The sequence below is a fragment of the Fundulus heteroclitus genome, chromosome 5 (assembly GCF_011125445.2).
Source record: "Fundulus heteroclitus isolate FHET01 chromosome 5, MU-UCD_Fhet_4.1, whole genome shotgun sequence".
NCBI lineage: Eukaryota > Metazoa > Chordata > Actinopteri > Cyprinodontiformes > Fundulidae > Fundulus > Fundulus heteroclitus.
The window spans coordinates 12,448,324-12,462,266 of NC_046365.1; the positions used below are offsets into that span (position 1 = coordinate 12,448,324).

Below are 13,943 nucleotides of genomic sequence, written 5' to 3' on the forward strand. Positions count from 1 at the left end.
CATGTTAAGTAATTGGTTTGTTAGAGCTAAGAAATACCTCATAAAAAAATAAAGAATTTTGACAGTATTTCTAGCCAGGCATGAAATGATCAGCTAACGTTATTAGAGCAAAGCCGATTATTAGAACAGGTGAAGCTGGAATCCCTTTATCAATGTAACTTGACAACTGAATAAATGAAAATAGGAAAAAAGATGCAGATGTTCTTGAAATTGCTGGTGTTTGTGTTAGCGACGTTCACCTCCAAAGAGGAGCATGCAAAACACTATTGCCTTACAACCCCCTGAGGATGGCGCTACTGCATTGGGTTGCCACCAGTGCAGAGCTTGGATTAAGGATTAAGTGCATTGGACCAACAGTGACGGCAGGACTTTTGGACAACGGCCTTTAGACCAAAAAGTTAGCAAACTATCTAAAAGACAGCGAGAACAGGCTGAAATTCTGCAAGATGTATTTTTATTTTTTGATAAGAATTTTGATTACTGGTGCCATTTTTTATCTCTCTGACCATTTGAGACTTCTAGGGAAAAAATGTGTCCACAGAAGAGAAGGTAAGCGCTACAGCGAGACAAAATGAAACAAAAAAAGTATTTAACCCCCTACAGATTCCCTCTGTAGACTGTTGGACCTATGACTGGGAATCTCCTCACCCCATTAGGAGACTATGGTCAGTTCTCACAAATCAGGATTAAAAGCAGAAACCAACAAACGCAGCAACTCAAAGCACAAATAAAACCAGAATGATTCTCTTTATATATTTCTCTCACTTACACCTGATGCATTTACAAAGCAAAGTCTTCAAAATGCAGTAAGTGCTTTTACTTTTCAGCAGACTAGTAAAAGAACAAGAAACAACAAAACAACCTCTCCGACGTTTCTGCCTCTTCCAAAACCTTCGGCTGTGACTGCGGGTGGCATGTGTGGATAATCCTAAGGTGTTTCTGATCAGTGTTACTGCTCTCCCTTGTGCAAAGTTCAAAATGATCTCTAGAAGTCACGATGCCACGCTGCAACGCTCTCAGACACCTACCCGCATACGTAGAAGCAGACTGCTGGAGAGACTGCAGCTGTCCTCGGTTGCAGTTGTACTTTGAAGCAACGGATCCCAGAGGAACCTCGCTAACCAGATCCTGGAGAACAAGAGTTGTAAAAAACCTGAAAAAAAGGGTAGAAATTTGGATTTTTACAAGTTTTCTCACTTTCAGTTTCTGGGAATGACTATCTGCACACTTTTTAACTTCTCAGTGAGGGTTTTCCTGATAAACTCGTACAACTGCGCAGTAACCTACATCGTCTGTAAAGGGACTGCTGTCTTTTTGACCTGTCGAATGCTGAGGACTATTTGCACCAACAACATTTCATGGGAAGATTAAAGCGTGTAATCAAAAGAAAAAGAAAAAAATAGGTGAAATCATCAAGTCTTGTCGTTTCTGCGTGTTGTGTAATCCATGTGCATTTTGAGCCGGCGTTTGACCCACATTTCATTATGGTAAGACAGAGATTCTTGATTTAGCTTTAAAATTTAGCAACACAGAAATCCCAAAGAAAATGCAGGCGCTAATAATCCTTCTAACTGAGCCGTATGTCTGTGATCGTACTCATGATTTTAAAAAGAGCCTAAATATTAAACATATTCAGTCCCCGTAAACTTTTTCTCCACCGTGTTTCCCTATTACGAAGCATTTTCAGGGTGATATTCTGCATTCCTTTTCTGCCATCTTGCTTTTTGGATTTAGGTCAAAAATGCCAGTGTTCTCGTGGAATCGGGGTGTTGTTTTTTTCTCACAAATTTGCTGGTGCTGTGCGCAGCTTGGGCCAAATAACCTTCAGCATTGAGAAACCATGGCTTTGATGTGGCCTCTCTTCTGGAAAGGTCAAATTAATGGCGGGCACACCAATACCAAACTAACTAAGTTTACAAGATGCTCAACATTCGTTTTAACACAGAGCAAGGGGCTGCACTTTTTTGTAAGAGTTCATATAAAAAGATGACTTTATTCCCCTATTTTTATGATTTTATTTTCAGAACAAAATCCCACCTGCCAAAAGGGGCTCACCAGTCTCTGGCACTTTTATTTTTGGGGGTCGCAGGCTGATAAATTTGGTTAACTTGCTTTATATTGGTCCTTGTGGTTGTGATGTTAATGAATTCATGACCCTGTATCCACCGCTTGCATCCACGATGCGCCCGTACCTGGTGCCACACTTTAAAGGGTTACAGGGGTGTTTATGAAGAAGCAAATGTGAGAAACTGTACGACAAAAACGAGCGGCGGCGAGGTTAAGCGGGTGCTTTACCGCTTATGAACGGCCATCTGTCTGAGCTGCTTCTCTGTCTTGGCCACAATTTTGCCTGAGACAGATCGAGCAAGAAAGCCTTCCTGGACCCCGACCAGCTCCGCCACCCTCTTCATCGACGACGGCAGCTGCTCCCACAGGCAGAAAAACTGATACCAATCTATCGTGGTCCACTCGGCGTACAGCGGAGTAATCTGGACATTTGGAAACGGGAGCTTTAGGACTTTACAAAGAAGTGTTTTTGTTGTTGCTGGTTTACAATAAACGAAGGAATGTACAATCAGTAGCCGGGTTGGGTATATTCCCCGCTAGGTTCTTTTCACGAGGGTATTTTCGCGTGTACCAGATACAGGATGTGCAAATCACTTTCGAGTACAAATCCCTTCATGGCCCGCTGGAGATCTGCAAATATTCCCAAAGCCTCCGGAGGAGAGAGGGATGAGGAGAGAGTGGCGGCGCCGAGTTGGGTTGGACAGTACTGCTCATCTGGAGATGCAGGGGCATAATGGTGAGAACAAGAACAACGGAAGAAAAGGTCAGCAAAGCTCAAAACAGTAGAGCTAATAACACGCTAATGTCTACAGATGAAAAATGAGTTATTTAGAGAAATTAAAGAATTACTGGAAGTCTCCTAAACATGCAGCAGTATTGTACAGTACAGGATAAATCAGTCATTGACAAGAACAATATTCCTTGGCATTACCTTGCCCGTCCCTTTGAATACTAATAAACTCATTCCCCATCAGCCAATCAACACAAGCCTCAATAGCTCCGCTGCTCGTCTCTTCTGTCGACTCTTTCCCGCCGTCGTCTCTCATGCTGGCAGCTAGAAGGGAGCAGGAGGCGTACAGCCTCACGTCCCGCGGAGAGCTGGCCACACCTCCAACAATAACCTGGGAGAAGATGGGTTAAAACAAGAATCACGACATTTTAGCATTTTTGTTTCCTACACCGCGAGCAGAACCTTCGGTGTTTTATTAGGATTTTATGTGATAGACCAACACAAAGAGACACACAAAGCAGAGTATTGTTGTGAAGCGGAAGGACTCCGATAAACGTCGTTTTCTACTAATTAAAAACCTGAAAACCGTGGCGTGCATCTGGATTCAGCTCATTTACTCTAATGCCCCTGATTAAATATCTAATGCAACAGTTACCTTTGAAAATCCCCTAATTTTGTTAACGGAGTCGACATGTGTGTGATTTATACTTAGCAGTTTGGACCAAGCCATAAAAAGGTGCTGTGGTCAGATGAGACCGAACAAAAAAATCCAGATTAAATGCATTTTAGGGTTGCAATGAAAAATCAGAACTCTAATGGGGGAGGAATCATTACAAGACATTGTGTTCACAGGAATCAACTTAAGTGTAGCAACAGAGATCACATAAGGCGGAAACATTCCCACTAGCTATTGTTTTTAGATCGGTACCTCCAGGATGGCTCTGAGCATGCTGGTGGTCACCCCCTCGCCTTCCCTCCGCACCAGGCAGCTGCTGATTGGCTGAAGGGCACCCTGGAGCAGACTGATGCCCTTCTGGTGCTCGTTCTGCTTACACACAAGCACACTTTCACCTAGAGGAGAGGAACAGCAAAACCCTATGGCTTTAAAAGCAAAGATAAGCTCCGGCACCCCACGGCATGAAATCACGAGAGGCAGTCGACTTCTCTCTGCCGCCGGCCTCTCTCGCCCGGTACCTGTCGTGTCCACCCCCTTCCTCCCAGCTCGTCCAGCCATCTGCTTGTACGTGAGCGGGTCCAGCAAGCGGCCGTTAAAAACCGGAGTCCGTATGACGACCCTGCGAGCGGGAAGGTTGACTCCCGATGAAAGGGTGGAGGTGGCCGCCAGAACTCTGACCAAGCCCTGACGGAAAGCTCCCTCCAGCACGTCCCGCTCATCAAACGTCAGTCCTGCGGAGGGAAGCCGTTCTTGTTTACACATTAGACCAAAAAATAAATAAAACTAATACAAAAATGGCGGTACAGGGCTGGGTGTTCACCGGCGTGGTGGAAGCCCACCCCCCACGGGACCGTACGCTGCAGGATGGGGTCGAGGCCGGCCGGAGTTCGCCTGAGCTGAGCTATTACATCGACCAGGCCCGCCGTGTCCAGACACACAGGTGGAGGCACGCCTTCACCCTGAGGATCTGGAAGAAAGACAGCGCCGTTCCAAGACGTTGACGCCTGTTACTAGAAAAGGGCGCTCAACTCAAATGAAAAACAACAATGGGTTAAACATCTGCACCGCGTCAACAGTCCTTCGGGATCTAAAGTCGCTTTATTTAAAGAATACGCAGTTATTGGTAGCAAAGTGCCACGGTTATTCCTAACAGAGCACTTTGCTCTCAGACTGCAGGTCTGCTGGTGGTTCCTAGAGTCTCTAAAAGTAGAATGGGAGGCAGATCCTTTAGCTATCAGGCTCCTCTCCTGTGGAACCAACTCCCAGTTTTGGTCTGTGAGGCAGACACCCAGTCTACTTTTAGGACTAATGTTAAAACTTTCCTTTTTGACAAAGGGGTGGCTCATGTTACTCTGAGCTATCTCTATAGTTTTACTGCTATAGGCTTAGGCTGCTGGAGGACATCAGGGTCTATTTTTCTCACTCTACTGAGTTCTACTGTTCTCTAGTTTTGCATTGCTTGTCATCATTTCAGCTTTTAACTTTCTGTTCTCTCTCTTTTTTTCTTCATAGTAGGTACATCTGGTCTGGCGTTCTGTTAACTGTGATATCATCCAGAGAAGACGGATCACCCGCCGTTACCATCTAATGTAGAACAGATTACTAGATCAATGTGTGCTTCTGTGCTTGTTTGTCTCTCTTGGTGTGTCTCTGCTCTGTCTTCTGTAACCCCCAGTCGGTCGAGGCAGATGACCGTTCACACTGAGCCTGGTTCTGCTGGAGGTTTTCCTTCCTGTTAATGGGGAGTTTTTCTTCCCACTGTCGCTTCATGCTTGCTCAGTATGAGGGATTGCAGCAAAGCCATGTACAATGCAGACGACTCTCCCTGTGGCTCTACGGTTCCCCAGGAGTGAATGCTGCTTGTCGGGACTTTGAAGCAATCAACTGGTTTCCTTATATAGGACATTTTTGACCAATCTTTATAATATGATTGATTTTGACTTTGTAAAGTGCCTTGCGATGACATGTTTCATGAATTGGCGCTATATAAATAAAATTGAATTGAATTGAATTCTCCTTTCGAGTCAAACCTGTATTTCTGAGGTTGAAGAACGCTCTGGCGATGGTATCGGCCAGCTTCTCGCACCAGTTCTTGGAGGGGCAGAACAGCAGCACGGAGTGGCCTTCTCTCACCGTCTCATAACACAGGCTCACGATGTGATCGTCGTCACCCTTGAAGGGACACAAGCGCGTTATGGTTAAGCAGTTAAAAAAGCAGCGTGTACCGCCTCCATCACTGAAACAGCTGGGATGCAGCATGATGTACAGATCATTGGGGTTACGGTTCGGCTGGCCGCTGTAAACACGGACTTCACCTCGGTAGCTGACTTCAAGGCCAGCGTTAAAACTCAATGTGAAAAACGCTGAAATCATTTGTAATTATTTTTGGGTAATTGCAAAAGTAGTAAGCGCTCGCTTGGAGTGTCATACGACTAATTATGGCGATCGGTTCCAGAGACGTAATGTGATTGGGTGAAACATGTAGAAATTATTCAACAGAGGCGGGTTTTTGCGAGATGGAAAACAGGTCGATGACCACCACTCCGAGAAAGGCTGTTCGCAAAAATAATGTCAGGAATGTTAAATTATAAATCTGAATTTAGTTGTGATCTTTAGGCCCCAGACTGACACCGTTTTAAAAGGAGATGACTCTATTTACCTTTTTGACATTACGCAAATGTAGATTATTGAAATGGTTACAAACTTAAATAACAAATTACAAAATGCTGAAATTTTACTTGCTTTTCTGAGCTGTAGTTCATCGACTTTTCATTATTTGGTGCAAAACTGGGATCCGGCACCATTCATGCGGATTTTAAACCAACAGAGTTGCCAGGAATGGGGGATTTTACCCTAATTTTAACACGCAAAGTGCTCTAAAATAAAACATCTGTCAATAGCTGCCATGAGACATTTGTACTAACTGAACACTTTTACATCGCTGTTAAGGGTTTGAAACCAGCAACCGCCATTTTTAGGTTCAATTAATATCCAGACTTTAACTAGACCACTCCACTGCAGATCCAATCAATGCACTTCTTGAGTTATTTTGACGAGCTGGCCACTCCTGAGATGGTTTGCCATTGTTCCATAAGGGCTCTCACTGTGGTCCGCTGGCCTTTCAAAGCCTTAGAATGGCTTTGTAACATTTTCCAAATGATGGCAGTGAGGATTTTTATTTTATTTGCTCCTGAATTTGTAAAGATCAGGGCATGACGTGCTGGTTTTAAGCAGTCCGTTTCTATTAAAGCCTCTGTGTTTGTGTTAAAGTCTTTATATATAACGCTGGACTGGACGACTCCTCGGTTAAAAGGCCTATTCAGCGGACCTCTGACGTGTTAAAATCACCGTCCGCTCAGAAGAGAGGTAGGCCAACAGAAGCCAATGTGAAGCTACGCGTGCATCAACATCGTATTTTCTAGTTAAAAACTAGAGAAACGTCGATCAGCTTTTTAGTGGCAGAGAGCGATTTTCTTTCTAAGGGCTTTAACGCATGCAAACTCTTGTCTACGCTTTGTTTCAAATCGAAACTACCATGAAACCACGAAAGAAAGACTACATGTGCTGCTGTTTCCTTGATAGAGTTAGCAATTTCCAACCCCACAGTTCCCATGTACGCACCACAGCACATGTTCCTAACCTTCATGTGATTCTTAATCTACTTTGAACGAGGTGCATCAACCAACGTGCTGCTCACTGATGCATTTAGAGGCAGAAAAAAAAGCTGGGAGTTTTCAGTTTTGATCAAAGACTCAAATTTGACTGTCTGATCGTAAATGAAAATACCAGATAAGGGAAAATATGCCGCTTTCAATCACTGCTGATCGTCTTTTGGAATCCTTATTAAAAAAAAGAAATACCCCTGCCTCTTAATTACACCAAAAATATTCCTATTAACAGTTGGATGTTTTGCATTGTGGTTTTGATTAAATCTAAACGATATCTGCTTAATTATGTTGCTATGAAGAGCAACATATATGCTCGTGTCTGTTATGTTGCTCACATAAAACTAAGAACATGTGTTATTGTGCTATAACTTGTTTTAACTTGTGGTGGGAACCTATGATAATGTGTTGTGGGAAAGACTGATTCTGTATTCCTTATTTTGTTTATATTTGATCAGCTCAGATGGGAGGGAGAAGTGGCCACTCTCCCTCCCATCTGATACTTTGTTTATTGGTATAAAAAGGAGGGGACCACCCTCAGTCATTGAAGTCAGCCGTGGGTTGTATGGACGCCCGGCTGTGTGGATTGTGCTCTAACCGGACTGACCGACTTCCCAGTCCTAACCATGGTAAGAGATGGAACAACACGGCTGTTTGAAAGCTTGCCAGGCTTTAAATGCTTGCTACTTTGCGTGTGCGAAGTGCTTGCTGTTTTGTGTTGCTGTGTTCTGTGGGGAATAATAAATGTGTGCCTTATATTCTAACAGAAACAGTATTTGAGTCCTTATTTGTGTTTGCCGATCTCTCCCGATCCTGAAGTAAACATTTCATAAAACACCATCCCAGCCAGGTTACCTTAACGTTGAGAGCGGGGGTGAACTGTCGGACCACGGAGAGGCTCCTGTCATATATGTTGCCTCCCACTTTGAGATGCTCCTGCAGGGGTACGGGCCTGTAATCTGTCTGGTATAAATCTGCGCCCAGCCAACCAGCCAGCAGGGAGAGATTCGGCAAAGTGGCACTCATACCGATGATCTGCACGCCCTCTGCGAGAGACCTGCAGAAGGACGAGTCAGCGCGGGAGTCCTAAACACTGCACCCAAAGGAGAGCGTGCGACAGCGAAGCGTTGAGACACGCACCCTGATGTGTTCTGCTTCTGGGCGATGTAGCGGATTTTGGTCAGGAGCAGTTCCAGCAGGTAGCCTCTTCCAGAATCACCGACCATGTGCAACTCATCGACCACCACCACGCCTTGCAGAATAGAAATCATTTTTTCAATCAATTTAAACAATCAGGTCATTCTCTGTGAGGCAGCGGTGATGAATATTTACAATTAGACCTGCAAAAAGACGGTTTTCATACTTTATTTTAGCCTGTTGCTTTTGTTTTATCGTATTTTTTTTAGTCCTTATGTCTTTAAATGACGTATAGCGTAAAATGTTACAAAATTCAACACTTTCATAGTAAAGAAAAGTGTATGGAATATAATACAACTCTAAGCTGGTGAAGATTCTCAGTCATCCAGGTCATGGTCATTCCAAAAAAAAAGTAAAAAAACAAAACAACTGGACTTGTTTTTCGTAGTTTGAAGACGTTTCGCCTCCTCTCCAGGAAGCTTACTCAATTCAAAAAGTCTGGAGTAATGTGGAGTACCAAGCTTGTTACTCCAACTTCAACTACGAAAAACAAGTCCAGTTGTTTTGTTTTTTACTTTTTTTGAATACAACTCTAAAAAAGAAAGATCCAAATCTGCAGTTTAAGACTTTCAACATCTTAAAAATGACCTATAAAGGGTGTATTACCCAGGAGATCCATGCTGTTTTCTTCAATCAGTCTGTTAATTAAAGAATTGGCCTTTTCTATGGTGCAAACAGCCACGTCCAGCGTGGTGAATCCTCCCGCAGCTGAAGTGCTCCCCATGTAGCCCTCCACACGAATCCCAGCCTCTTCGAACACGCTCTGCAGAGAGCGACAGACACAAAACCAAGTTTAGCGCTGAACACGAAGCAAACAGCACACCAGGCTGTGAGAGACAACCGCGCACGCGTTTGCTTCCTGTGCCCCGTCACCTGAAGGTAGTGCATCTTCTCTTTGGCCACGGAAACAAACGGCAGGATGAAAAGCGCCTTCCTCCTGGTCTCCAGCACGCGCTTCAGGATCAGCAGCTCGGACACCAGAGTCTTGCCGGCGCTGGTGGGTGCTTGGTTTTAAAGACAGACACGCGGCGGGGAACATGGTGAGCGACGGCGAGCCGTTTGGAGCCCTGGGAGTCACGCTGTGGGGGAAACGTCGCCGCCCTCACCAGAGTACACCAGGTTCCCCCCGCGCAGCGCCTGTCCGACGGCGAGGCACTGGGCCTGCCATTCAAACATCCGAGTGACCCCGTGGTGCTGGTAGCGCTCCAGGACGGGCTTCGGCAAGCCCCAGCTGGATAACAGCAGCTTTTCGGCCTGCCGCTCGGGAGCGCGCACGGCAACGCCTGCAACGGAGCTCAGAACCGTCAATGCATCATATTTATTCACACTATATTCAAAGGGGGTCTGAAGGTGAAAGCCTGGAAAGTGGTCCGCTGCTCTAAAAGCCCCAGCTCCCCTGTGTTCTGTTAAGGAAATGTGTAATAATGTTTGTGTTAACATGTGTTTTTAAAGCCTGAAGAGTTATCTCGTCATCATTTAACAGTGGCTTGGACTTGGGATGGGGTTTTTGCTGATTCATTTGAAAACAGATGTGTTCAAGCAGAGGCCAGGCACGAAGTCAGGATGTTTTATGGGTCTGAATGTTATCTTGGTTAAACTCTTAAAACCAGACCTGAGCTATAAATTACGATTGTTGTTTTTGTAGCTAGCAGGGAAGAACAGATTTCCTTTGTTTGGGGAAGATGGGCGCTTGTGCGGGGTCCCCCCCCCCCCCCCTCCCCCTCCCTTGACATTCTGTAAGGAGGTGGTCAGTCTATTAAAGATGTGCTTGGGTAGTGTTAAGCAGACAAATCGCTTGCAGCATCATGGGGTAGGATGTCGGGTAATATACTAAATGCGGCGTTATGGCAACGTAAGTTCTTGTCTCCCTTGGAATTCCAATGGTAATAAATATGCATATTTTAAATGAGGAAAAAAAAGAGAAAAATAAAATAAAATAAATAAATAAATGTTTGACTCTTGCAATTGTTTCTCCTTTTCTACCAGATCTCCGGACCGAGGGAGTCAGGCCTTCGATCAAAGAGATAGGAAGAAGCAAACAGGCCGCGCGCGTCAGCTCCCCAAATTTTGTTTTTGGGGGTTTTGCGGCTCATCTAAACAATTTTGTAACATGTTTATTCTTAAGTAAATTTAGTTTTTCCACAAAATCTGCTCAAAGATTGTCCCGCTGTGTCCTTTCGCTCAACAAGCGGAAACATAAAGCGCCTTGCATGTTAATTATTAATCCTTAATCTGTCCAACATATATTGTCATATTGCCACCACAATCTCCAATGATTTTGGTCAGGGGGGGGTCAAAGGTCTATTTACTGTATTGTAACTTTTGCGATAACAGTAAAACAGATGATAAAAAAGGATTTGATAATCCACAAATAACGCTCTTTAAAAAACAAAACAAGAAAACTAATTTCATAATTTGTTAAATAGGCTACTTCAAGAAACAAATGACATTACGTAGGGTAAATCTATGGCTTAACAGCACATGGTAAGTGCATTTATTTATAGTAAAGATGCTGATGTTTAACACCCCTCTTAATGAATCAGCGTGGGGGGGGGGGTAAATAACAAACCCAATAATACCATTAGGGTTAGCAAAGTGAGGTTCTCCACTAGATTTAACTCTGGGCTTTGACTGGGCCATTCTGACCGAACCATTCAAAAGTAGCTCTGGCCGCACGCTGATGGTCCTTATCCTGTCGGAGAGTGAACCTCCAACTCAGACTTCTGCAGCTTCTCACCGGTTTTTTCCCCCTTTATTCCCCTGTAATTATCTCCAACCAGCTCTGCATCAGTTCGGCCCAGCTTGTCGTTCTCTACTGGACCGAGATATACGCGTATGTGAAGGTTTGTGGATGTAACACGGCAAAATGCTCAAGGGGCAGGAAGACTTTTTTTTAAAGACACTGTATTACAGCACAGTATCTCTCGTTTAGTTTCCCGATCTATGATCGATTAAAAATCAGAAAGAGATGAAGGTAAGACATCAAATCCAGCTGCGCGTAAAAAAAAAAAAACACTTTACCTGGCGGAGGAAGTGTGTCGCTGAGAGTGCTGAGCTCCAGGCCGCTGGGCACCGTGAGCACAGAGACGGACTGATTGTGTAGCGACTGCTGGAGTTTGGTCCTCCGCCTGGCCGCTGCGAGACGCGTGGGGCTGAATAAAATATAGTCCGTAGATACATCCAGAGGCGGATCGGTGTTCTTCATCGACTTGTCTTTGCCGTCGCTTGGAGCAGAGCCTCTTCCTCTGAGCTCCTGCCTATATAGTTCAACACAGAGAGCGGGGGAATGTCAGGGAGAAGCCCAGAACAAAGGCAAAGCCGAACTGCAACATCTCAGCTTAGACTTACTTTCTGGAGCCGCCTGCCTTCTGCCTGCTATGCGTTTCTTTACATGGCAGAGCGCTGGCCGAGGCGGGAGCGTCGTCGGAACGGTTGTTCTCTTGGTTTCTCGTACAACGGTCTGCCTCACCGGAGTCCTCACTGAAGAGGAGCTTCTGAGCCAGGTCTTTGCAGTCGGCTCGCCATCCCGGTCTGTTCGAATCCCATCTGGATTTAAAGCCTCCCTGCTGAGGATCCTCCGCACCGTTGGTGAAAGGAAGCGATTCCCCGTCCACCTTTGCTGGCTTTCCATCCAATTTACGGCGTGCGGTCTGTGGAGCGGGCCGCGGAGGAGGAAACGCACCCTTCCCATCCCTTTTGACGTCGCCCTTAGAAAGATCGGCAGCGTCCAGAGCCTGTAGCATCTCTTCGTCGAGAGCTAAAGTGGATTCACCCAATGGAAGCAGAGCCCCTCTTCCACCCTGGCAAAGAGAAACATTACTTGTATTTAGGGCTGGACGATAATTCAATATCGATATATATCGATCGATAAACGTGTATCGATGGTAGAAAAAAAAGGCTCGATAAATTGTTCAATAGAATAGCAGTTTTTCTACCTTTGGCATTCTAGCCATGTAGGTTAATATCACAGTCATTACATCCTCCTAGCCAATCACAAAGGCAGACCCAGGAATCAAGCTCTGCTCCATCAGAGAGTTCAGAGAGTATCCGTTTTGTTTTATATTTTTCTTTTTAAATAATTGCAGTTTTGGCAAAAAAGTTGGTTGAATGTGTTCTGGATCTAGAAATAGGTTGCTAAGCAACAGCATAAAATGGCCAGGGCATTACTTAAAATATATGTTTTGAATTTGTTGATAATTATCGATATCGATCAATATGATTTCTATTTTAACAATATACTTTTTTTCCCTATATTGTCCAGCCCTACTTGTTTTCCTCCTCCGGTGAGACCAAAACCAGCTCAAGATAGATCAAAGTTCAAATGTCACTCACCATGAGGCCATCTCTGCCACTGCTCTGTGCTCTATTAGTTTTGTCTGATGGTTTTTGCAGCAGCCCATCTCCATCCCTTGGCTCGTGGTCGCCTGCTGGGATGCTGTGTTTAGGGGGGAAATGTTTGTTTTAAAAAAAAAAAAAACAGACAGACAGACAGACATGTTTGAAAACATGTTGTTTTCAGGCAGCAATGAGAATCATCGATCTGAACGGACCTCGTCTTCTTCTTGATCTGGTGCTGTCCCAGGTAGCTTTTCTTTTTCAGAGGACCCGAGGCCATTCTGGCGTTTCCCTCACCAACATGGCACACCCCGGGGTCACGTGGCTGCTGCCACGGCCTCATAAACCGGAGCTCCTTTTTGTTCGACTATTTGTTTTGGCTGATAAGTGTAAACGATCCGCCAAACAAGCAACCAAATCCAAAAATACCGCCTGTGTGCTCTTCCTGTGTTTCACCAAAACTGTCCCGACTGAATCCCTGGCTACTCCTGGCAAAGGTTCCACATGGAGACCTGCCTGATATTCACTGTACTGAATGCGGATCAAATGTTACAAAACTCAGCCGCCATAATAAAGTGCTGGAACTGCGTGTGCAGTGATTTACTTTGACCTGCGGATTCTGGTGATCCATTTGTTTATATTCCTGATCTTTACTGCTGCATTTGACAGAAGGTATTGTGGCATTTGATATCAAGGCTGTGGTAGACTGTTGATGTTAAAGGCACAGCTATACTATCCAAAAAAATAAATAATAATAATTATCCGTCTCGTTGGGACGGTTTCCATCCTCTGTTGCTCCTCTTAAATTCAGCGTACCACAGAGCTCCATATTAGGTCCTGTTTTATTGTCGTTACACCAGTTCCCTTTGGGGTCCATTTTCCCATGTGTCTTTGCGTCTTTATGCAGATGACATTCAGGTTTATCTTCCATTAACATCCAGTAAGCGCAGAGTCTGCTCCAGTGTTTGGCAGATGTGAGAGCAGGGACGGAGCTGAACCTTCTTTATAAATGATGAATTTTTATTTGGTAAATTTGACCTGCTGACAGGACGCAACAGTGCTGTTGGAATCTTGAGGCGAGCCTTGATTCAGATTTTAAATTCAATAAACAGCTCAGTGAGGTAGTCCAGTCGTTTATTTAATTTTTTCTGTCACCTATAAGTTAAAGTCAAGCATCATCTTTCCCATGGTGCCCTACAGAGGGTTATTCATGCTTTTATTACTTCTAGACTCCAAATGCTTCTCAAAATTAAGCTGCCTGTCACCCTGGTTT

The 13,943-nt window shown here is 44.6% G+C and overlaps 1 protein-coding gene across 1 annotated transcript in view; it reads right to left on the reverse strand.

Moving 5' to 3' along the window:
- The window catches only part of polq (polymerase (DNA directed), theta), a 30,818-nt gene extending 17,601 nt beyond the window's left edge, over positions 1-13,217 (reverse strand). Inside the window, exons 1-17 of the mRNA XM_036136923.1 lie at positions 12,886-13,217; positions 12,668-12,770; positions 11,684-12,135; positions 11,357-11,592; positions 9,442-9,618; positions 9,209-9,339; positions 8,942-9,098; positions 8,279-8,390; positions 7,994-8,195; positions 5,504-5,645; positions 4,294-4,440; positions 3,992-4,204; positions 3,726-3,868; positions 2,999-3,188; positions 2,639-2,781; positions 2,296-2,489; positions 1,029-1,153 (exon numbers count right to left, since the gene is read on the reverse strand). Of these exons, the coding sequence (XP_035992816.1) occupies positions 1,029-1,153; positions 2,296-2,489; positions 2,639-2,781; positions 2,999-3,188; positions 3,726-3,868; positions 3,992-4,204; positions 4,294-4,440; positions 5,504-5,645; positions 7,994-8,195; positions 8,279-8,390; positions 8,942-9,098; positions 9,209-9,339; positions 9,442-9,618; positions 11,357-11,592; positions 11,684-12,135; positions 12,668-12,770; positions 12,886-13,013 (2,995 nt within the window). The 5' untranslated portion in view covers positions 13,014-13,217. The remainder of the gene's footprint in view (positions 1-1,028; positions 1,154-2,295; positions 2,490-2,638; positions 2,782-2,998; positions 3,189-3,725; positions 3,869-3,991; positions 4,205-4,293; positions 4,441-5,503; positions 5,646-7,993; positions 8,196-8,278; positions 8,391-8,941; positions 9,099-9,208; positions 9,340-9,441; positions 9,619-11,356; positions 11,593-11,683; positions 12,136-12,667; positions 12,771-12,885) is intronic.
- Positions 13,218-13,943: the final 726 nt, after the last annotated feature.